This window comes from Olea europaea, unplaced genomic scaffold (genome assembly GCF_002742605.1).
Source record: "Olea europaea var. sylvestris unplaced genomic scaffold, O_europaea_v1 scaffold60, whole genome shotgun sequence".
Taxonomy (NCBI): domain Eukaryota; kingdom Viridiplantae; phylum Streptophyta; class Magnoliopsida; order Lamiales; family Oleaceae; genus Olea; species Olea europaea.
In genome coordinates, this window is record NW_019264346.1 from 457,671 (window position 1) to 478,562 (window position 20,892).

The 20,892-nt window shown below is 35.6% G+C and overlaps 1 protein-coding gene across 1 annotated transcript; it reads left to right on the top strand.

Moving 5' to 3' along the window:
• Positions 1–6,178: 6,178 nt before the first annotated feature.
• Positions 6,179–7,981, top strand: LOC111389562 (uncharacterized mitochondrial protein AtMg00810-like). Its single transcript, XM_023014488.1, has 2 exons — positions 6,179–6,382; positions 6,950–7,981. Exons 1-2 carry the CDS (start codon positions 6,179–6,181, stop codon positions 7,979–7,981), a joined length of 1,236 nt encoding a protein of 411 aa, XP_022870256.1.
• Positions 7,982–20,892: the final 12,911 nt, after the last annotated feature.

Consider the following 20,892-nt stretch of genomic DNA (forward strand, 5'->3'; position numbering starts at 1 on the left):
AGTTTAAGGGTAGCTATATAGAGACCGCCTTATTTTCTATAATGCCCTACATTTTAATTGTATTAAAATGGTCAAATATTTATTCATTGTTACATTAATGCCTCTTACTCCTTTTTTATTGCATTCTTATCCATAAACTTTCATTAATTAGAACATCTTTTTCTTGATGATGTTTTCATTCAGAAATTTTGTTAGCATGCATTAAAATATGAGATACATATGTAGTCGCGATTTGTATTTGTTGTGCGTCAGTAAATCCCAAAATCATCATGAAAAATAAGATGTGCTAATTAATTAAATGTTGATGATAAGAAGTGTAAGAATAATTAAATGTTATGAATATTTTATATAATTAAATAAAATATGGTCAAGTTTATAAGAAAATGTGGTGTGAATATATATTTAGCCAAAGTTAAAGTAGGAAAAAACCCTAAACTTGCAAAATCATAATTTCACCTTAGTAATCTGAAGTGCAAGAAATGATATAAAAATGACATTAAGAAATCAATCAAATATATACCGAAAATGAATAATAATAAGCAATGACTGATGAAAAATTGGAAACTGTCAATCATTCAAAATGAAGGTGGGAGCAGTTGGGTTTGTGGAGGGGTACTGGTGGTATATCATTTTGCTAATCTCGTAATAATTATTATTGCTTTAGGTGAGGAGTACTTTATTCTTTGTTCCCATTACCGTAATTACTATAATCATTAAACCTAATTTCCTTTGAAAATTCTTCTACTATGAATTTGGCAGACAGCTTCTTCATGATGAACTCTCATACCATGGCTCGTTTTCAATTTCTTCTTATCGAACTCTCGATGCTTAAAACTCTGGCACATAAGTTTGATGGGGATGGTATATATTAATGTATTGTATAGGAGTAGTATTGCCTTTAGATATTGTTAGATATTAATGTATTTATAAGAGTAATATCGTCTTTTCATTTTTTAGGGCTTCTACATTTTCCTCTTCACATTGGAAAGAAATAGAATTATCTAAAATGCAATTGGTTAGAAGTTAGGAAAGGAAACACGCTATTTCTTTGAACAATGAAGGTTTTTCTTCTAAAGCATCAGTTTTCATGGAACAAATGCACAAATATGCAGTCAATGCAGCTAGATTTGAACAGGGTTATTATTATCTTATGGTCCCCTTTAATGTTTTATAATCCCTCGAGTTCGAAATTCCTTTTTTCCACAGAATTGCACGGCTGATTGATTTATTTTCAACCTCGTCGTTCAGATTAAAATTGTTGAATATAATATTTAAATAATATACCTACTTAATAATTTAAATTTTAGATCCAGTCATTTAACATAGTACAAAGATTCTGAATTTAAATCTTATCATCATCGATTAATAAAAAAATGTGCAGCGTTAGATTTTGAGAGGTAAAAATTAAATCCGGCCTGAAAGTGAAGGACACATTAAAAGTAATATTTAAATAACTTAGATGTAAACTTCCTCAAGCTTTTAAATGAGAATAATAAACAAAAATGAAACTATTACCACGCAAGAACAAAAGCAAACACAAAGAATGGGATTACTTGAGGAGACAGAAATAATTACTTTCCAAACATTAAAAGGAGTCTCAACAAGGAGCTTATCAGACACTTGAAGACAAATAATTACTCTCCAAAGACTTAAAAAAAAATAAAAAATAAAAAAAACATAAGAGAGACTCACTGGGGAGCTCTGCAACTGAATCGATTCTGCAGGTCTGGGGAGAGATAAAAACTTGTTCCAAATGTAAAAGCTTATCACTCTCTTGTTTCTGAGGTTTCAACTGGATCGATTCTGCAGGTCCCAAAGGTAACAACTTATCACTAACACACTGTATCTAATCAGCCATACGAGCTTCTTTGGCGACAAAAGACTAGACAATCTCTTGATTAAAGATAACATGCATCGGACACGACACAAACAAATAGGCAAAACCCAGTTGAGCTAAAACCATCAACAAAATTCACAACCCGGTTGTGCTAGAACCATCGACAAAATTCTCACTCTGATCACCAATTCTCCCTCTTTCTCTTCCAAGATCTTCTATCTTCATTCAGCCAGCCTTCATTGAATTGGCTTAACGCAAAGAAGGGTTTAAAAAAATAAAAAAATAAAAATTCACGACCCGGTTGTGCTAAAGCCGTGAACAAAATTCTCACTCTGCTATCCAATTCTCTAGCTTTCTCTTTCCCAAGATCTTCTATGTTAGGAAAATGTGTAATTGGCAATCTGTGACCAAATGACCTATTTGTCATGCTTGTAAAGTCAGGGACTAAATTGTAAAGGTCTAATAGTTCAGGGACTAGAGCTGCAATTTAATAAATTCCATAGCATTGGTCTAGGGTAAAGTGGGATGCTTTGAAGATGAAAACGGCGCGTTGATTTCGCTAGAGTTTCGCCCTGACCTTGCTCGAGCCACAATTGCAGAATTGATCTCGCTGGAGTTTCGCTGGGCAGTCGCTCGAGTTTCGCCAGCACCTCGCTCGAGCGACGGTGTTATCTGGCCATTGGTAATTTTAATGCCTCGCGAATTTTTAACGCTTTATATTTTCAAATTTGACCTACTATATAAAGAAAACGTCTGATTTTCATTAAATACTTTTGGAAAACATTCAAACAAGAACTTCTTTTAACTTCCAAAGGATTTAAAGCCAAACATTCGATCTTTCTCATCTTTTGATTCTCATGATTTTTGAATAAAAACATCAACCATCACAAAACCAAAAACACCCCTTCATATCTCCATATCAACTTCCAGAAGATCATCTATTTGAAGATCCGGGAAAGAAATTGCTTGAAGAGCTGGAGTGCTTGGTGATTCACGGGAAGTAGAAGATATTCAAGGCTGGGATTTTGGCGCAGATCTGCAGAATCTAGGAGAGCTTTGGTTGATACAGTAAGGAGATCAGAGAATTGTTAGTTTCAATTATGTCTGGCGTACTGTAAGTCAATATTTTCGATAGTGGATCTCTACTGGCTTGTGCCCGGAGTTTTTACCCAGTTGGGTTTTCTCCGTCAGCATTTTGTTTTTACTGCTTTTTGTTATTTATTTTTCAACCGGTAATTCAACTTAGATAGATAAAGTATGTGAATGAATCTAGGCAATACATAATTTATGTGACTTGTTGCATAAGTTAATTAATTGTTTCAATTCCTCATAAACACCTATTTACCCCCTTTCTAGGTGTTGGTTGGGTCGAACTATATCTTTTTCAAGTGGTATCAGAGTCAAATCTCGAGTCCTGACCCATAGTTGTCTAGAATCACTTTCTGTACCTCCATATTTTGACGGAAGTAATTATGTCTATTGGAAAGTTAGAATGCCTGTGTTTCTTAAATTTTTAGATGAGCATGTTTGGGTAAGTGTGCAAAATGGTTGGAAACCTCCCTCTACTATCGTATCAGGAACTATTAACCTTACTGACATATCACTGTGGACTAAAGATGAAATAGCTGAGTGTAATTAGAATAGCAAGGGTCTTCATGCCCGGTTTATGGCCGTGTCTCCCGAAGAGTTTAGGAGAGTGTCAATGTGTGAAACTGCTAAAGAGGTTTGGGACATTCTTGAAACTACACATGAGGGAACTAAAACGGTAAAGAACTTTAAGCTACAAATGCTAACTTCTAGGTTTGAAGAAGTGAGAATGAAGGATGATGAAACGTTTGACGAATTCTATGCTAAATTGAATGACATTGTCAATTCTAGCTTCAATCTAGGTGAGAAAACTCCCGAGTCTAAAACTGTGAGAAAAGTGCTTAGGTCCTTGCCCGAGAGATTTAGGCCTAAAGTCACTGCCATTGAGGAAAGTAAGGACCTAGATGAAGTTAAAATTGAAGAACTGGTAGGATCGTTGCAAACGTATGAACTCACTATTACACAACCTAAGAAAGGAAAGTCCATAGCCCTAAAATCCATCAAAGAAGATGAATCTTCTGATATTGAGTCACTTAGGGACGAGGAAATTGCATACTTTGTTAAGAAATTCCAAAAAGTTCTCAAGAATAGGAGAAAACCTCAAGATAAAAAGAGTGAAGCCCCTAGCAGATTCACAAAAGCAAAAACTGTAACGTTTAACAATAAAGGGTCGAGTGATAAACCATGTTTGGTTAGGTGTCATGAGTGTCAAGGTAGAGGTCACTATAGGAATCAATGCCCTAGTTATAAGAAGAACCAAAGAAAAGGGAAAGGTAAGGTCTTAGTTGTCTCACTTACAGATAATGAATCTGAGACCAGTGATAGACATAATTCTTCTAGTAGTGAGGATGAAGGAAACTATATGGCATTTGTATTGACTGTTAAGAGTGAATTTGATAAGCAGAGTGACAAGGTTGAGGAAGAACTTCCAAACGATTATTCTAGTAGTAAGGATGAGGATGAGATAGACATACAAGAAGCTTATCAACTTTTATTTAAAGAGTCTTAGAATCAAAAAGGTCAATAAAGTCCTACTCAAAAAGTTGATGAACTTGAAAGAGAAAAAGAGAAAATTGCTAGTAATTTTTAGGATTCTCTTAAGAGTGGTAGTGAGTTAAAGTGTGTCAATGAGAAGTTAGAGGACAAGATTAAGACTTTGACTAGTGAATTGGAGAAATCTAATGCTCATCTTCAGACTTTCGTGATTAGGACTAAGAAATTGGACAATATCTTGGGAATGAATAAGCCTGCAGGAGATAGGAAGGGTCTAGGATATGTTGAGAGTAATACACATGTTGTTGGACCTTCTAAAACAGTTTTTGTTTCTGCCTCTAAGAAAGCTAATGCTGTTAGTAGTTCAAATAAGGGTAAGAATGGTCCGAGAGAACAGAGTCATCAATCACGTAGGAACTCCATACCTAGATACCCACAGCCACGTACCTTTGAGCCTAGGTTCATTCCCACCTGTCACCACTTTGGAGCTCTAGGACACACTAGACCTAGATGCTATAAGTTAGGTAATGAGCGTAGAAATCAGAACATTCCTAGTCAGGTTAGCTTTCTGTCTAATCAGGTTAGTCATTTGACTGAGATGCTTACTAAGCTTACTAGGAGTACTTTATCATCTAAGAAAGTTTGGGTCAAAAAGGGCGATCTAGCTAGACATTCAGGTCAAGAAAAGTGTTTCGTTGCTCATGTTGCATTAAAAGCCCAAAATTACAATATGTGGTACCTAGATAGTGCATGTTCTAGGCATATGTGTAGTAATAAGGCTTTATTCACTACTCTTGATGAATGTAACGGTGGTATGGTTACTTTGGAGATGGGGGTTCTGCACCTATTCTTGGCAAAGGTACTGTACAAATGCATGGCTTACCTGTGATCTCTAATGTGCTTTATGTGGAGGTTTAAAATCTATCTTGTTAAGTATTAGTCAAATTTGTGATGCCGATTTTGAGGTGAGCTTTGTGCAAAAGAGATGTACTATGTATGATTCGTCTGGTGGGGTGGTTCTTGAAGGGGTTAGAACAACTGATTATTGTTATGGAGTCTTGCCTAATTCTAACTATGTGTGTAGGAGTGCTAAAATTGATGTGAGTGAACTCTGGCACAAAAGGTTAGGTCACTTGAACCATAAGAGTCTAGTACAACTAGCTAAGAAAGAGTTGGTAGATGGTTTGTCTAAGATAAGTCCTAGTGAAAATGCTGTGTGTGGACCATGTCAACTAGGTAAACAACTTAAGGAAAACCATAAGAAGACTTCTAAAATTCTGACCAAAAGACCTCTAGAATTGATACACATGGATTTAATGGGACCATCTAGGACTGAGAGTTTAGGAGGTAAGCGATACATTCTAGTTGTGGTAGATGACTTCTCGAAGTTCACATGGATAGAATTGCTTAGGAAAAAATCTGATGCATGTGATCTCATAAAGTCTTTGTGCAAACAGCTTAGCAATGAACTAAATCTCAAAGTGTCTGGAATGCATAGTGACCATGGAAAGGAGTTCGAGAACTTTAATCTCGAAAGTTTCTGCATGGATGAAGGCATATTACATGAGTTCTCTTCCCCTATCACTCCTCAACAAAATGGCTACTGTTAAGTACTTTCGAGTGTTTGGGAGTAAGTGCTACATTTTGTGTGATAGAGAGAACTTGAGTAAGTTTGAATCGAAGAGTGATGAAGGAATCTTCTTAGGGTACTCTAGAAATAGCCGAGCATTTAGGGTGTATAACTTACGTACTCGTGTGGTGATGGAGTCAGTAAATGTTGTGATAGATGATGCTGTAAGTGAGGGGGAGAGTGTTGAAAATTGTGATAGAGATGGTGATCTTATAAGTTCTAGTGATCCTACTGAGCCATCTATGTCTGAATCATCTCTTGGGAAACCTGAAACACCTGAAAAGAAAACACTTCCCCAAGATCGAGATAAAGATCCTAAGGAACCATCGACTAGGGTTAAGTCTAATCATCCTAAGGACAATATCATTGGGGATCTAGATGAAGGTATGAGGCTTCATAAGAGAGTACTGAACAATCTAGCATACACTAGCTATGTATCTCAGGTAGAACCTAAGAAAGTTGAAGAGGCCCTTGGTGATGAGTGCTAGGAGGATGCGATACATGAGGAGCTCAATCAATTTGCTAGGAACAATGTGTGGATCTTAGTTCCCAGACCTGAGAATTGTAATGTTATTGGTACTAAATGGATCTTTAAGAATAAGACAGATGACCAAGGTACTATAATTAGGAATAAGGCTAGATTAGTTGCTCAGGGTTATACTCAAGTTGAAGGAATTGATTTTGATGAGACTTTTGCCCCTGTTGCACGACTTGAGTCTATTCGGATTCTGCTTGCTGTTGCTTGTACCTTAGGGTTCAAGTTGCATCAAATGGACGTTAAAAGTGCCTTCTTGAATGGACTTCTTTAAGAAGAAGTCCATGTCGAACAACCAAAAGGATTTGTAGATCCTAAATTTTCCCACTATGTCTACAAACTACACAAAGCCCTCTATGGTCTAAAGCAAGCTCCTAGAGGTTGGTATGAGAGACTTACATCATACCTTAAAGAACATGGATTCTCTCGAGGTGGTGCAGATAGGACCTTATTTATTAGACATGTTGATGAAACTATCACCATTGCTCAGATTTATGTTGATGACATTATTTTTGGCTCTCCTCTTGAGTCTTTAGCTTATGAGTTTGCTGAGTGTTTGAAGCAAGAATTTGAGATGAGTATGGTTGGGGAGTTGAGTTATTTCCTTGGACTTCAGGTAAGACAGACAGAGGATGGACTGTTCATTTCACAGTCTAAGTGTGCTAAGGATCTAGTTAAGCGCTTTGGGCTAGATAGTAAGAAGCATACTAGGACACCTATGAGTACTAGCTTGAAGCTAGGTCGTGATCCTTCAGGTAAGATTGTAGATCCTTCCCTATATCGAAGCATTATAGGTAGTCTTCTTTATCTCACAGCTACTAGACCTGACATTACTTTTAGTGTTGGTGTGTGTGCTCGATTTCAGACAGATCCAAAAGAATCACACTTAAGCTCTGTTAGACGCATCATTAGATATGTGAGTGGTACAGTTGATCTAAGGATATTCTATTCTAGGAATTCCAATCTTGACTTGGCTGGTTACTCCGACGCCGATTGGGCCGGGAACGCAGATGATAGGAAAAGTACGACATGGGGTTGTTTTTACATGGGTAGCAGTCTCGTAGCCTGGTTAAGTAAGAAACAGAATTCTATATCTCTATCCATGGCAGAGGCCGAATACATAGCTGCAGTGAGTTGCTGCACTCAGCTTCTCTGGATGAAGCAGATGCTGAGTGATTATGGGATTAGTCAAGGGACCATGACTATTTTCTGTGATAATACAAGTGCTATAAATATTTCTAAGAATCCCATTCAACACTCTCGAACGAAACATATAGACATACGACATCATTTTATTCGTGAGCTTGTTGAATCACATGTAATCTCCCTCGACCATGTCTCTACTAATAATCAATTGGCTGATCTACTTACGAAACCACTAAACAGATTGAGGTTTTAGTCGCTTCAGACGGTTGTTGGTGTTTGCTCACCTATCTGATCATGGATTCATGCATGTTCATGCATTCATCACATGTGAGTGTGTGATGCATTTTTTTTGTAAGTTTAGTCTTCTTTTGTGTGTTATATTCGTGTGTTTAAATAAAAAAATAAAAATAAAAATAAGAATAATAAAATTATATAAAAAAAAAATTTTGGGCCTTTATGTAACGATTATGGCATTTGCATTAAAGATCAAACTCTATTTTTCTTCATATGTACGAGTCTGAGGTTCCATCATTGTTCATTTTTTGATTGTGGAGTTCTGGGTATATGACTCGTCATTCATTTATACACAGCACACACTGTAGTCCTGTAAGTGAGTCTTGACCGCATGGGTGAGATTTGGGATGGTGTTCTTCTATGATTGGGGTTGTATGTACATTTGACGTGATCTGGGACGAGTGTAACCTAATCAATATTGTCTTTCCCCAATTTTATTTTGTTATTTGTTGAACTTATGACTATCTTTGGGGCCTACTTGACTGAAACAATTAAGCCTGAGGGGTTTCTAACATGGTGCCCTTTGGTCGTCTGACTTGGGAATCACCGGCCCAAAGTTCGTTACAGGGGTCATTTATGTTGCCTAATGAGGATTTCATTGCACTTAAGTTCTTTTGTTATTCTTATTTTAAAAAAAAATGGAATCATACAGTTAGGGGGAGTAAAATTGTGACAATCATAATAATTGATGTAGGTCCTCATGGAATTGAATTTGACTGTCACTTGGTAGACATTCACCTTTGTCTGGTTGTTTTCACGTGTCCTTTCTCACTAATTTAAGGTTTTGAGTCTAACTTGCATGGGCTACGTGGCACGTTTCACGATGATGTTCTGTATACACTTTCCTCCACAGGATTCTGAACTATGTGTGGACTTACGATTTGTCTACGTGCTGGTTGTCGGGTTTGTGATTTTATGCTCATTGTTGGTTTCGATTGCATATTTGGTTCCATGCTATTTTTTTTTGTTTTTTTTTTTTGGATTATTTTCCACTATTACGTAGTTCGCTTGTTTTTGAAAATACATGGTTTAGGGCAAATTTCGTAATTTGTTGAACATTGTGCCGTGTTTCTTAAAATTCAAATTTCTAGTGCTATTTTTGACATTTAGTTTCTCGCTCGAGTTTCGCCTAGCCTTCGCTCGAGCTACAAAAGCAGTTTGCTTGTCGCCCGAATCTCGCTAAGGCCTCGCTCGAGCGACAAGTCAATTTTAAAAGGTCCTGTTTCATTTTTTCGCGCAACTTCTTCCATTTCACTCTTGTTTTTTCGTTTCTTCTTGACTTCTTCCATATTTCGTCCATTGATCACATAAATTTGGGGCCCTAAAACAATTATTCTTCCGGATTTCCATTGCTACACATAAAATTGAGGTATTTTTTTCTTTTTTCGTTTTTTTTCTTTCATTGTCCTCGTGTGTTTTGCTTCTTTTTGTGTTCTTACTTGATTGTTCCTTCATTAATGTAGGCTTCGTCCTTCCTTTGTTTCATTGGATGTTATTTCACATGTTTTGCATCACGATTTCCATTGAATTGTTCGTTTTTCATTCATTTGGTTATGTGGTTTTCATGTTTTTCTTCCATTTTCATTAAGTCCGTTCTTGCATTTTGTTACTCCGTTTCTTGTGTGGTTTGTTTCATTTTAAAGAGCATGTTTTCTAGTTTGTGGGACTGTACTTGGTTGTGTGGTTGCGTCTCGTATGTACTTGGAATTGTGTACCAAAGTGATGCACGCCACATGTTCGATGCAAGTCCATAGTTATATGTTTTTTTTGTTTCCTTCATTTTTGTGCTTCTATTTTCTTTCTTTCCTTTCCGTCGTTGTTTCATTGCCCTCTCGTGTCATGTTGAGTGTTTTTACACATATTTTTGGTGTATATTTACATCATGCTTCGTTTGCTCTACGGGTCGTTCACATTTTTCGATGCATCTCTTTCATGCCTCGTTTGAGTGTGCAGTGTTTCACATCATAGTGCATCGTACCACATGCATTCTTCATCTTACTTATTAGTTCCGTCTCTCCGTATGCCAGATGGCCCGTAACCGTTCTCGATCCTCTGCACTGCCAGTTGGTGGTTCGACGTCGTATAGTCGTTCCAGATTCATTTCTGCTACAGCTCAGGAGGTCTTCACTTCTCAGTTCTCCTTACGCCCCGTTCTCAAGGAGCGTGAGGTAATCTTATCTGACCTTCCTGTTGATATCGTAGCCATTTTTGTTTCTCGGGATTGGGGGCCCCTTCTTGTTTGTCTTTCACCTCCTCCCCCACTCCTCGTTCAGGAATTCTATGCTAATATTCATGATATAGACGGCTCGTCTTTTTGGGTTACTCTTAGAGGTCATTCTTTTAGGGTTACTCCGTCGACTGTAGCTCATGCTTTAGGTATACCTCAGATTACCCATCCAACTTATCCCTATATTTTACCTGCTTTTATTTCAACCGATGCTCTTGTTCGGTCGATGCTTTTGAACACCCCGTCTATCGGGGAGCCTTCGACGATGGTCACGGGGTCATTACCTACTGATCGTCAGGTGTTGTTGCGCATAGTGTGTACAAACCTGTGGTCGGTTGTCCATACCTCTTCATTACCTATGGTGCGTGCCCATTTTCTTTATGCCCTTCTTCATGGGGACTCGATCGACTTTCTTAGTTTTGTGTGCCAGAATATTCTGGCTTCATTTCGTACTCCTGGGAGTCGGATCGGGTTGCCTTATGCTTGCTTGATTCATAGGGTTGCTTTGTCGTTGGGTGCTTCCTTTCTAGAGGGTTCGACTTGTCACATAGGACGTCCGATAGGACAGCAGACCATTCATCAGAGTCGATCTCATGTATCATCATCTTCCTCTTCTACTCATGCTACAAGTCAGGCAGCGGCCGTTGATGTTTTTGATATTTCGGAGCCCTTTGATCCTATTACTGAGATTCTTACTGGGGGTTCCCGTGTGTTTCTCCTGCCTCGTACGGATTTTCCTTCGGCCATTCCACTTAGTTCTACCTTTCCTTCGACATCTACTTCTGCTCCTGGGGTGGCTGCTTTGCTCGTTGACCCCATGGTGACGCTTATGGGACAGATGTCTACTTTGGTCGAGCAACAGGCTCGTATGATGGCAGAGATCACGCAGTTACGTGCTGCGTCGGAGCGTCAGTCAGCTGAGCTTTCTTCTATTCGCCGTGCCCTTGCAGTGTGTCAGTGTCATTTGCGTTGGATTCGTGATAGTATGGAGGAGGACACGAGTGCTGAGAGCGGAGCTGAGTCTTCAGATGTTGGAGGTGCTGCCTCGTAGTTAGTTAGTTAATTGTTTTGATCCTTTGTCCTTTGTGACAAAAAGGGGGAGTAGATATTTGGATAGATGATTGGATAGATAGATATCGATATTTGGATAGATAGATATAAATTTTTTGGTGACTAGATTAAGTTTTTGATGTTTTGGCAATACTAATGTATGTTTTTGGTGTTTTTGACTTACATTATTATTGCTTCTTAATCTGGTTAATGATATATGATCTATTTCTTGTTTTTATTTACTGTTTCCATTTCACATGCTTTTACACTTGGTATTTGAGTTTTTGATTTTCAGGAAACAGGTTCAACAAGAGATTGCTAATTTGGTTGAATAGATAGGTTGTTTGGAGTCATGTCTATTTCTTCCTTGACTGTCATATGTATTTTTGTCACAGAATGCCAAAGAGGGAGTTTGTTAGGAAAATGTGTAATTGGCAATCTGTGACCAAAGGACCTATTTGTCATGTTTGTAAAGTCAGGGACAAAATTATAAAGGTCTAATAGTTCAGGGACTAGAGTTGCAATTTAATAAATTTCATAGCATAGGTCTAGGGTAAAGTGGGATGCTTTGAAGATGCAAATGGCGCGTTGATTTCGCTAGAGTTTCGCCCTGACCTTGCTCGAGCCAAAATTGTAGAACTGATCTCACTGGAGTTTCGTTGGGCAGTCGTTCGAGCGAAGAGTGAGATTTTGTTGGGCAGTCGTTCGAGCGAAGGTGCGTCGCTCGAGTTTCCCCAGCACCTTGCTCGAGCGACGGTGTTATCTGGCCATTGGTAATTTTAATGCCTCGCGAATTTTTAACACTCCATATTTCCAAATTTGACCTACTATATAAACAAAACGTCCGATTTTCATTAAATACTTTTGGAAAACATTCAAACAAGAACTTCTTTTAACTTCCAAAGGATTTAGAGCCAAACATTCGATCTTTCTCATCTTTTGATTCTCATGATTTTTGAATAAAAACATCAACCATCAACCAAAAACACCCCTTCATATCTCCATATCAACTTCCAGAAGATCATTTGTTTGAAGATCCAGGAAGGAAATTGCTTGAAGAGCTGGAATGCTTGGTGATTCACGGGAAGTAGAAGATATTCAAGGTTGGGATTTTGGCGCAGATCTGCAGAATTCAGGAGAGCTTTGGTTGATACAGTAAGGAGGTCAGAGAATTGTTAGTTTCAATTATGTCTGGCGTACTGTAAGTCAATATCTTCGATAGCGAATCTCTACTGGCTTGTGCCCGGAGTTTTTACCCAGTTGGATTTTCTCCGTCAACATTTTGTGGTGTTTTTACTTTTTTTGTTATTTATTTTTCAACCGGTAATTCAACTTAAGTAGATAAAGTATGTGAATGAATCTAGACAATGCATAATTTATGTGACTTGTTACATAAGTTAATTAATTATTTTAATTCCACATAAACACCTATTCACCCCCCTTCTAGGTGTTGATTGGGTCGAACTATATCTTTTTCATTCTATCTTCATTTGACAAGCCTTCATTGAATTGGTTTAAACCCAACGAAGGGTAAACATATTTTTCCCACAGAATATTCGGGCCACTAGAAATCAAAACCCTAAGAGGATGAAAAGTTCTCAAACCATGTTGCAAATAGTTCAATCCCACCAACCTCCAAAGCATAGTATTGTGGATTTTGTTTTTAGTAGACACAAAAATTATGCTACATCAATGGTAATAAGTGTGTTTTTGCACACTTATTTAGGTCACAAACATGACTTAATTACGAATAAAATGATTGAGTTGTGACTTAATTTCATTACATTTGTGAATTGTAGGTAACACCGATGAACATGGTGAAATACATGAGAAAAGACGCGAAAAAGGACTAAAATGACACAAAGTGAAAGTTCAAGGACCAAGGTGCAATTACCCAAAAGTTGACCCAATGAACAAATCAAGAAATTGAGTTTGTCAAATACAAATTGATGACATTTTGGGATGATGGAATGTGAAGAATGAAGAAAAGATGCAAAGAAGTGGAAGATTCAAGTAAAATGACCAATTTGTAGGAAATGAAAGATTAATTCTACCATGCGGTCGCATGGTAGAAATGTCGTGCGGCCACACGAAGTGATGCAGGAAATTCAACTGAAAAAGAGGATAATCATACGATCGCACGGATTAAAACCATGAGGTCGCATGGTACAATTTCAGCGCGAATCTTTTCTTTCCTTATAGGATTGAAATACCTATGGAAACCTAATTTTCCACGGGATATAAATATCAAAAACATTCCAAAGATGCCCAGAACGTAATTGGAGGCCAAAAAACAACTCTTGGAGAGGATTTGAGCTCAAGAACAAAGATTGGCACAAAGAACTTCAAGATTTATTCAAATTTTATAACTCGGTGATGTCTTATATACAAACTATGATGTATTTTGTTATTCTAATCATGCTAGGCTAGATTTTTATTGTGCTAGGAGATCGATGAACCATGTGATTTGAATTTTAATATTCTAGTTTTGCAATTTTCATTAAGACACAATTTTTATTGTGTTGAATGATTTATATGCAATTAATGTTTCTGTAATTAAGAGCTCGTAATTGTATGAATTTAAGTGATTTATTCTTGCATTCGAGAGAATTGGAATAGATTTGACATAATATAAATCATCGTAGGGTCCGATAGTGAATAGAAATATACCGCTATGCTTTACGTGAATTTTTAAATGTTTATAAAATCGCATGCATTTTTACATATGCTCTTGTCATAGAAGTATAGACCGGTGGTATGTAGAGATATGTTTGATACATCTCGAGAGAGAGTATCGGATAGACTTAAGGAACATTGATTCGTCAAAATTGAAATGTGTTGTCATATTGTGAAACTAGGATTTAAAGTGATAATTGCATGAAAATTCATGATCCTAGCGTATTTCATTCCTAATAATTATAATAATGTGCGTTCTCAACTTTTAGATTTCATTCTAGAGTTTTAAATTATTGTTTTGCATATTAATTTCAATTTAATCATAAAAAATTGCATAATTGGGGTTTAATTAGGTCTACATTTACTTTGATTATTTAGTTTTGGTTAAGGCTACGGTAGGTCAAATTTGAACTAACCAATCTCTATAGGACGATATTCGGACTCATTTAATCCACTTTATTACTTATTAACGAACCGTGCACTTACGGTGGTCTAAAATCGAAATAAATAATTTCGCGAACAAATGGGTTAACGTTTTCAAAATTTTCATGGTGAAATTGAAGGTGGGTACAACAATGGCTTTTTTACAACGGAATAACAATATCCTACCGTTTGACAACTTCTTGAAGCCTGAAGCAACAGCTTTGTGGTGGAAGCGAGTCATTATGAATGCCTCCAAAGCATGAAAGATTCGTATAACTATTTTGGATTAGTATTAATTATGTAAAAGAAAGGCGAGAAAATTTTAAGAAAAAGGAGAAATGTAAAATTAACAAATAGTGGCTTCAATAGATGATTGTAGCGATAGTCACTGTATTTGATGATTTGTCTTTAACTAAATAAATGGAAAAGTAGGAAAGGGCTTATCTATAGATAACAAGGCACAGATATCGGATTTGATACACTGGATTGAAGCTGTGAGTTACTCTTTCTTCTTGCCATCTTAGAGTTTTTCAGGTTAGCTTATCCTCATGGTGATCGTTTGTCCTCTCATCGTAACATGTTTTTTGGCCAAGACATTATAAGGTGTATGATAACTAGACGTCATTCTCATCTTCCTCATGACAGCTTGTAATTGAGAGTCTGTTTTCCAGAGTTTAATTGTCTTCACTTAATTACCAGATTTTGAAATTGTATTGTCTGAACTTTTTCCTGATAATGGCCCTTTGATGATAATGATATTTGTGAAGTTAACGTGAGGAAGTTATGCTATTTTATGCAGATTGATCCAAGGCATCGATATGGGAACAACTTAAATCTATATTTTAAAGAGTGATTTCAAAGCTCTACCAATCAAAATTTCTTTTTCTGGTGAGAGAAGTTTGAAATAATTTGCTGAATTCAAACACAGCAGTCAAGTAGTGTTGTCAAATGAGTCATATCAAATTTGTTTTTGCTTCTACTTATATTGTCAAAATGAATGAGACTACACTTTGTTTTTACACTGATAATCGCGTTTGATTATTGCGTTTTGCATTTATTTTATTGTGAACAAGTGTTCAGTTGGTTCTATATTACTAAAGTTGATAACACATTAATTGAAACTTCGACATATCTATTTTTTAACAGGTTGGATTTTGGAGATGGCAAAGAGGTTGATCTTGAAGTGTGCACAAGATCAAATCTTGATCAACAATGCGTCAAGTATTTTGGACTAGTATGCTATCAAAATTGCTTTACCTTTTGCACGAGATTTCATTTTTTTCTTAACATTCATGGCATGTTAAACGCATATCATTGGATAGTAAAAGAAAATTTGGAGCTAAAATCTTATTTATTAAATTGTTAAATCAAGCGCGTTATAATCTTATGTTATTCTTGTTTCCATTTTTTCCTATTTCATATTACTAATTGCTTTTGATAATACAAATTATTCAATTTAATCTATAATAATCTACGAGTTTTCTAAATATGTACTTAATGAATAGAGTGTGATGTAACTTTTTAGTGATCTCTTGATCATATTATGGATAAAGTAACTATATTTCTTAAATGTTATTCTATTCTAGCCCTTGCAACATTTTTTTTTTTTTTTATTCTTCTTTGATGTAATCAGCAAGAGAGAGAATATTACAAGTATGTGGTCGTTGATGGAAAAATATTGCACAATATAACCAGAACACCTCTTCACCATGTATCGCCACACTTGAAATATATCTTTTTAGTGAGCACATCCAAGAAACTCTACATTGGAGAGGTAAGGTCTTCCCCCTCCCCCCACTCAACACCTATATTTTTAGAACACTCAGAAAGAGAAAGGAATTTTCCATCATTCAAGCTTTCTTGCGGGAGAAACTACTTTAACTGTTGGGAGACTCTTGGTAGAAGATAAAGTACTTAAGGTAAATTCCGGGCAGTTTTGTACTTTAATTTCTTGATAAAAGCGTAGAACATTTTTATAAAGTCCTAAAGTGTACCAAAACAAGGCAATGACCTTAAGGTCAAATTTAGGCGATAATAGTTTTTCATTAACAATTCAAGCAGTTGATCTTTTCAAATGCATTAGATTGGCAAGGAGACGCAAGGCGTTCAGTGTCCATGTCTTTAGTTTTCCAAGGCCTTACTACATTCATAGTTTAGAATGGTTTTCTAATTAAGCCAAATTTTAGTAGATTTTGATAAAATTTGTTAAAGGAAAATTCTACTTGTACATAATTATTGCACATAATGGTGTCCATAATGTGATATGACAATCATTTGATTGTTGATGTTCAAGTGTGAGATTTGAATTAAAGGTTGGATCCAGTGCCGCGTGTAATTATGGACATCATTATGTAGACAATTATGTACATGTAGCACTTCCGCTGTTAAAATGTATGGTTGAAAAATTGTGAGTCCTATAAAATGTATGGTTAAAATTAGTTGTTGATTTTGACTCAAATTAAAATCTGAATTTTAATTTGTATCAAATGAGGGCTAAATATAGGGACTATATACAAGTATTTATTAGGAAATCTTTATGTGATAGGAAAGAGCATTGAGTCAAGGTTCCAACCAATTTTAAGATTCTTAAGTTAAATAGGTATTGTAACTGTTAATGAACGTCAATAATCAAGGATAAAGGCTTGTACATTCTTGTTTACGATCACTAGTGATAATTTAACAGGAAAAGGAAAGAGTATCCCTAAGAATGGTTATTGTAATAAAATATATTAGAATAAGAAAAAGGTACGGCAAAAAATAAGACTGGGGTTATAACTAAATGAAAGAGGTGTTTCCATTGTCAAGAAGTCTGATTTAAGGAATAAAATGTCTAAAAGTGAAGTTGGACCTGCTTTACGAGGATAATAAGCATTGACGTAGTCTTCACCCATATTGTTGTAATTTCCACATGTGCAATATAAGATATTGGTTCATGATTTTGATAGATGGTCAAGTTCTAATGGGAAATCACACCTCTTGTCAAGCAAAAGGAATATGTACTATATGACTTAAAATTATACTAATCACTTGTTATAGTGGACACTATTTAAGAGAAATTTGCTATTTATACTAAAATACTGAACCAACCATAGGTTCCACTACCGCAACTATCTCAAATCTTAAAGATAAATCACAACTGGGGCATCAAATGATGGGCCACATTAGTGACAAAAGTCTTCAACTTCTAGAAGTACATGGTGTGGTGTTTGGAAATGATTTTCTTACGAAAATTAATTTTGTGTGAAATGGCATTTTGGATAAACAATGTAGATTGCATTTTCTGCCCTGTGTTCAAAATCCGTTAGTATTTTTGAATATATGTGTTAATTAATAGGTGTCGGCATTTTTGCCTACAAATTTAGCTCTTGTTTGAACCCAATTTCTTCTTTTTTTCCATATTACTCATTTTCAACCATACATTCTTTATTAAAATAATATTACACGTAAATAAACAAAAATTCTTCTTTTTTAACTATACATTTCCAATCAATTTACTATTTCATAATACATTACAAGAAATTAATGGGGCTCAAACATGGCCTTAGTTTTAGATACATTACGTAGATGATAATTTTTTTATCTTCCACCGAGGTATTATATATTGCTGACAAATATGTGATTAAGGGATTTGACTCCACATGAGGCGTCGATTGGACTAGGTTGTGATGAATATAAAACTTGCATGTTCTGAGACATCACATTGGTATTTATCTTTGTAAGAATCATGTCTTCCCTGACATGAGCAAATATATAGATGTTTGGTTTCATTTTGCTATGGATATTGTTTCTAATGGATTAATTAAACTTGAGAAAGTATATAAAACGGCTAATCCAGTGGATGTAGGAATATTTGGAAGTATTGCCAGGTCCTAAATATATGACAAGCATAAAACCCAAAATAGGGCACCCCATAAACACCGGGCTAAGGCTACTAGTACATCCAAATGTATACACCTTTATTGACACCTCCTATGTGTCAAATAATTAACTATTGATTGAAAAATATGTTGTTAGTATCAATATATATACCGAAATCTACCAACTCATGAGGTGTAATTTAGGTATTAACTATTGTACCTGTACACGAAGCCTAGGCCCTATACACCAAGCCTTACGTTTAAAACTTGGAAGGACGAAAGCTAATAGAGCACATTGGAATGTGAAGCCACACCCATTTTGCTAAATACATTTTTGATCTAATGCAACCTCTTTACTTTCTTTAGTGCATCTCACCTTCCAGTGGACATTATCAGCCAACTAAGGATAGCCTTGAACGATTTTTATCGATTCTCAAGGAAAATGGAGTCAACCTCGATGAAATCCAGGTGCATCATCTGCTTTTTCTGCATATTTTTTCCTGTGATTCAGTATTTGAACTAATAGTGTTGTTGTCTCATATCTTGATAGATCCGGAAGGCGAATGAAGACTTTTGGGGTGCATAAGTCTAGATTTGCCTCCGAAACTGCTGAATTATACCTGCAGCAAAGAATGGGGCCATACCTATATATATATAATAGGTCTCATATAATTGAATGGGGAATTGTAAACTTACATATATGTATATGTAATAATGATGTGTAACTTGAGGGTACCAGAATCATCTGCAGAATGATGAGTTGAAGAGAAATATATGTAATGTTGGTGTGTGTATCAGAATCATCTGTAGAATGAAGAATTGAAGACAAATATTTGTAATAATGGTGTGTAACTTGAGTGTACCAGAATCATCTGAATTATGGAGAATTGAAGAGTCATAGAGGTGTGTGACTTGAATGTACCAGTCATCTGGAGAATGGAGAATTAAAGAGAAATATATGTAATGACGGTGTGTGACTTGAGGCTAACAGGGTCATCTGTAGAATGCAGAATTGAAGAGAAATATGTGTAATAACGATGTGTGACTTGAGGGTAACAGAATCATCTGCAGAATATGGAATTGAAGAGAAATATATGTAATAAGGTTTTGTGAGTTGAGTGTACCAGAATTATCTGCAGAATACTCTAATAAACTCTTTTGCTCTCTCGGGGATGGGGTTTATATCCACTTTATTCCTCCATTAATAGAGTTTGACGGATTCTATACCCATCAGTGAATAGGAAACAGCCACATCTTCATCGGAAACAACTGGTGTAAATGTAACAGTTAGAATTAACTCTAAACAAGTAATAAATAGACAAGTTATGGTCAATTGCAAGCTTACTGGGGACTCCTCTCAAGTTAGATCTCTCATCCTAATATGGCACCATTTTTGGTCGCGATTGATCTGTCAAAGTCTAAAATCAAAAGAGTCCGGACTGGGGAAATATTTTTTTGAGAATAATCCACTCCATTAGTCGTTCTTCATGGTATGGACAAGAAGTATGAAACTGAAAATGAGGAAAAGGAGGTTCAAGCAGCAGAGATAGGCAGGAGTTAATGGGACTGGGGGAAGATTTGCATGGAAATGATTACGTAGTGAAAATTTGCATGCAGTTTCAGGTTTTGATATGGCTGGCTAGGGTCAAAAGGGTGACAGTGCTGGATTGGATCATAATCTTTAATTGGAGCAGAATTTGGGCCCAAATGGGTTAACGGGATGGGGGCGGATTTGGAAAAAATTAACAAGCCGGGCATTAAATATATATGAGCCAATTCAATTTCAGATCTTAAACCCCCTTTTGATGCCAAATAAAATCTAGATTTTAATTTAAATCAAAATCAATAATTCATTTCACTACATATTTTATGGGTCCCATAATTTTTCAACTACATGTTTCATCAACTTGTATTAAAATCTACTAAAAACCTGATTTTAATCTCCACTAAATAGAGACTAAATTTTAGAATGAAAAACTCAGGTATTAATTAATTATTTAATTATATTAATTATATTTTATTAATTAAATATATTAATGTCACAATTATACAATTAATGATCACATATGCGTACTTATACGTTGCAATATCACATCTTATCAAATTAATCAGTTGCAAATCATGGTAGCAATAAAAAATGTTAATCGGTTACAACAAATTTTTTTAATCTGTTACAATTTATTTCATCGGTCACAAATCATAAATTTATAGGTCACAATTTATTTGTCGGTTACCAATTTTTAAATTAGATAGTCACAAATTTATTTTTTTCAATTACAAATTATCGGATTTTTAGGTCACATTTAAATAGTTGGTCACATATAACCAAATAGTTGAAAATGAATAAATTGTGCCCTTGTTTGGTATGAATTAAAATCAAAATTTTAATAGATTTTAATAAAATTTGATAAAATATGTAGTTGAAAAGTTGTGAATCCCATTAAATATGTGATTAAAATTAATTATTGACTTTGACTTATTTTGAAAGTAATCAAAATCTTAATATTGTAATAACTATTAATTAACTGTTTTGCTTTTGAGTAGTTAAAAAGATAAAATATTTAAACATATTTTGCCCTTGTTTGATGAAAACTATCGGAGCTGACCTTAAAAGTTGTGAAATCCTAGGTGACTCTT

Coding starts and splice junctions, on each gene's coding strand:
- LOC111389562 (XM_023014488.1), top strand. CDS start 6,179: ATGGAGTCAGTAAATGTTGTGATAGATGATGCTGTAAGTGAGGGGGAG. Junction 6,383..6,949: donor CTAAGGAACCATCGACTAGG/GTTAAGTCTAAT, acceptor TATGGTCTAAAG/CAAGCTCCTAGAGGTTGGTA.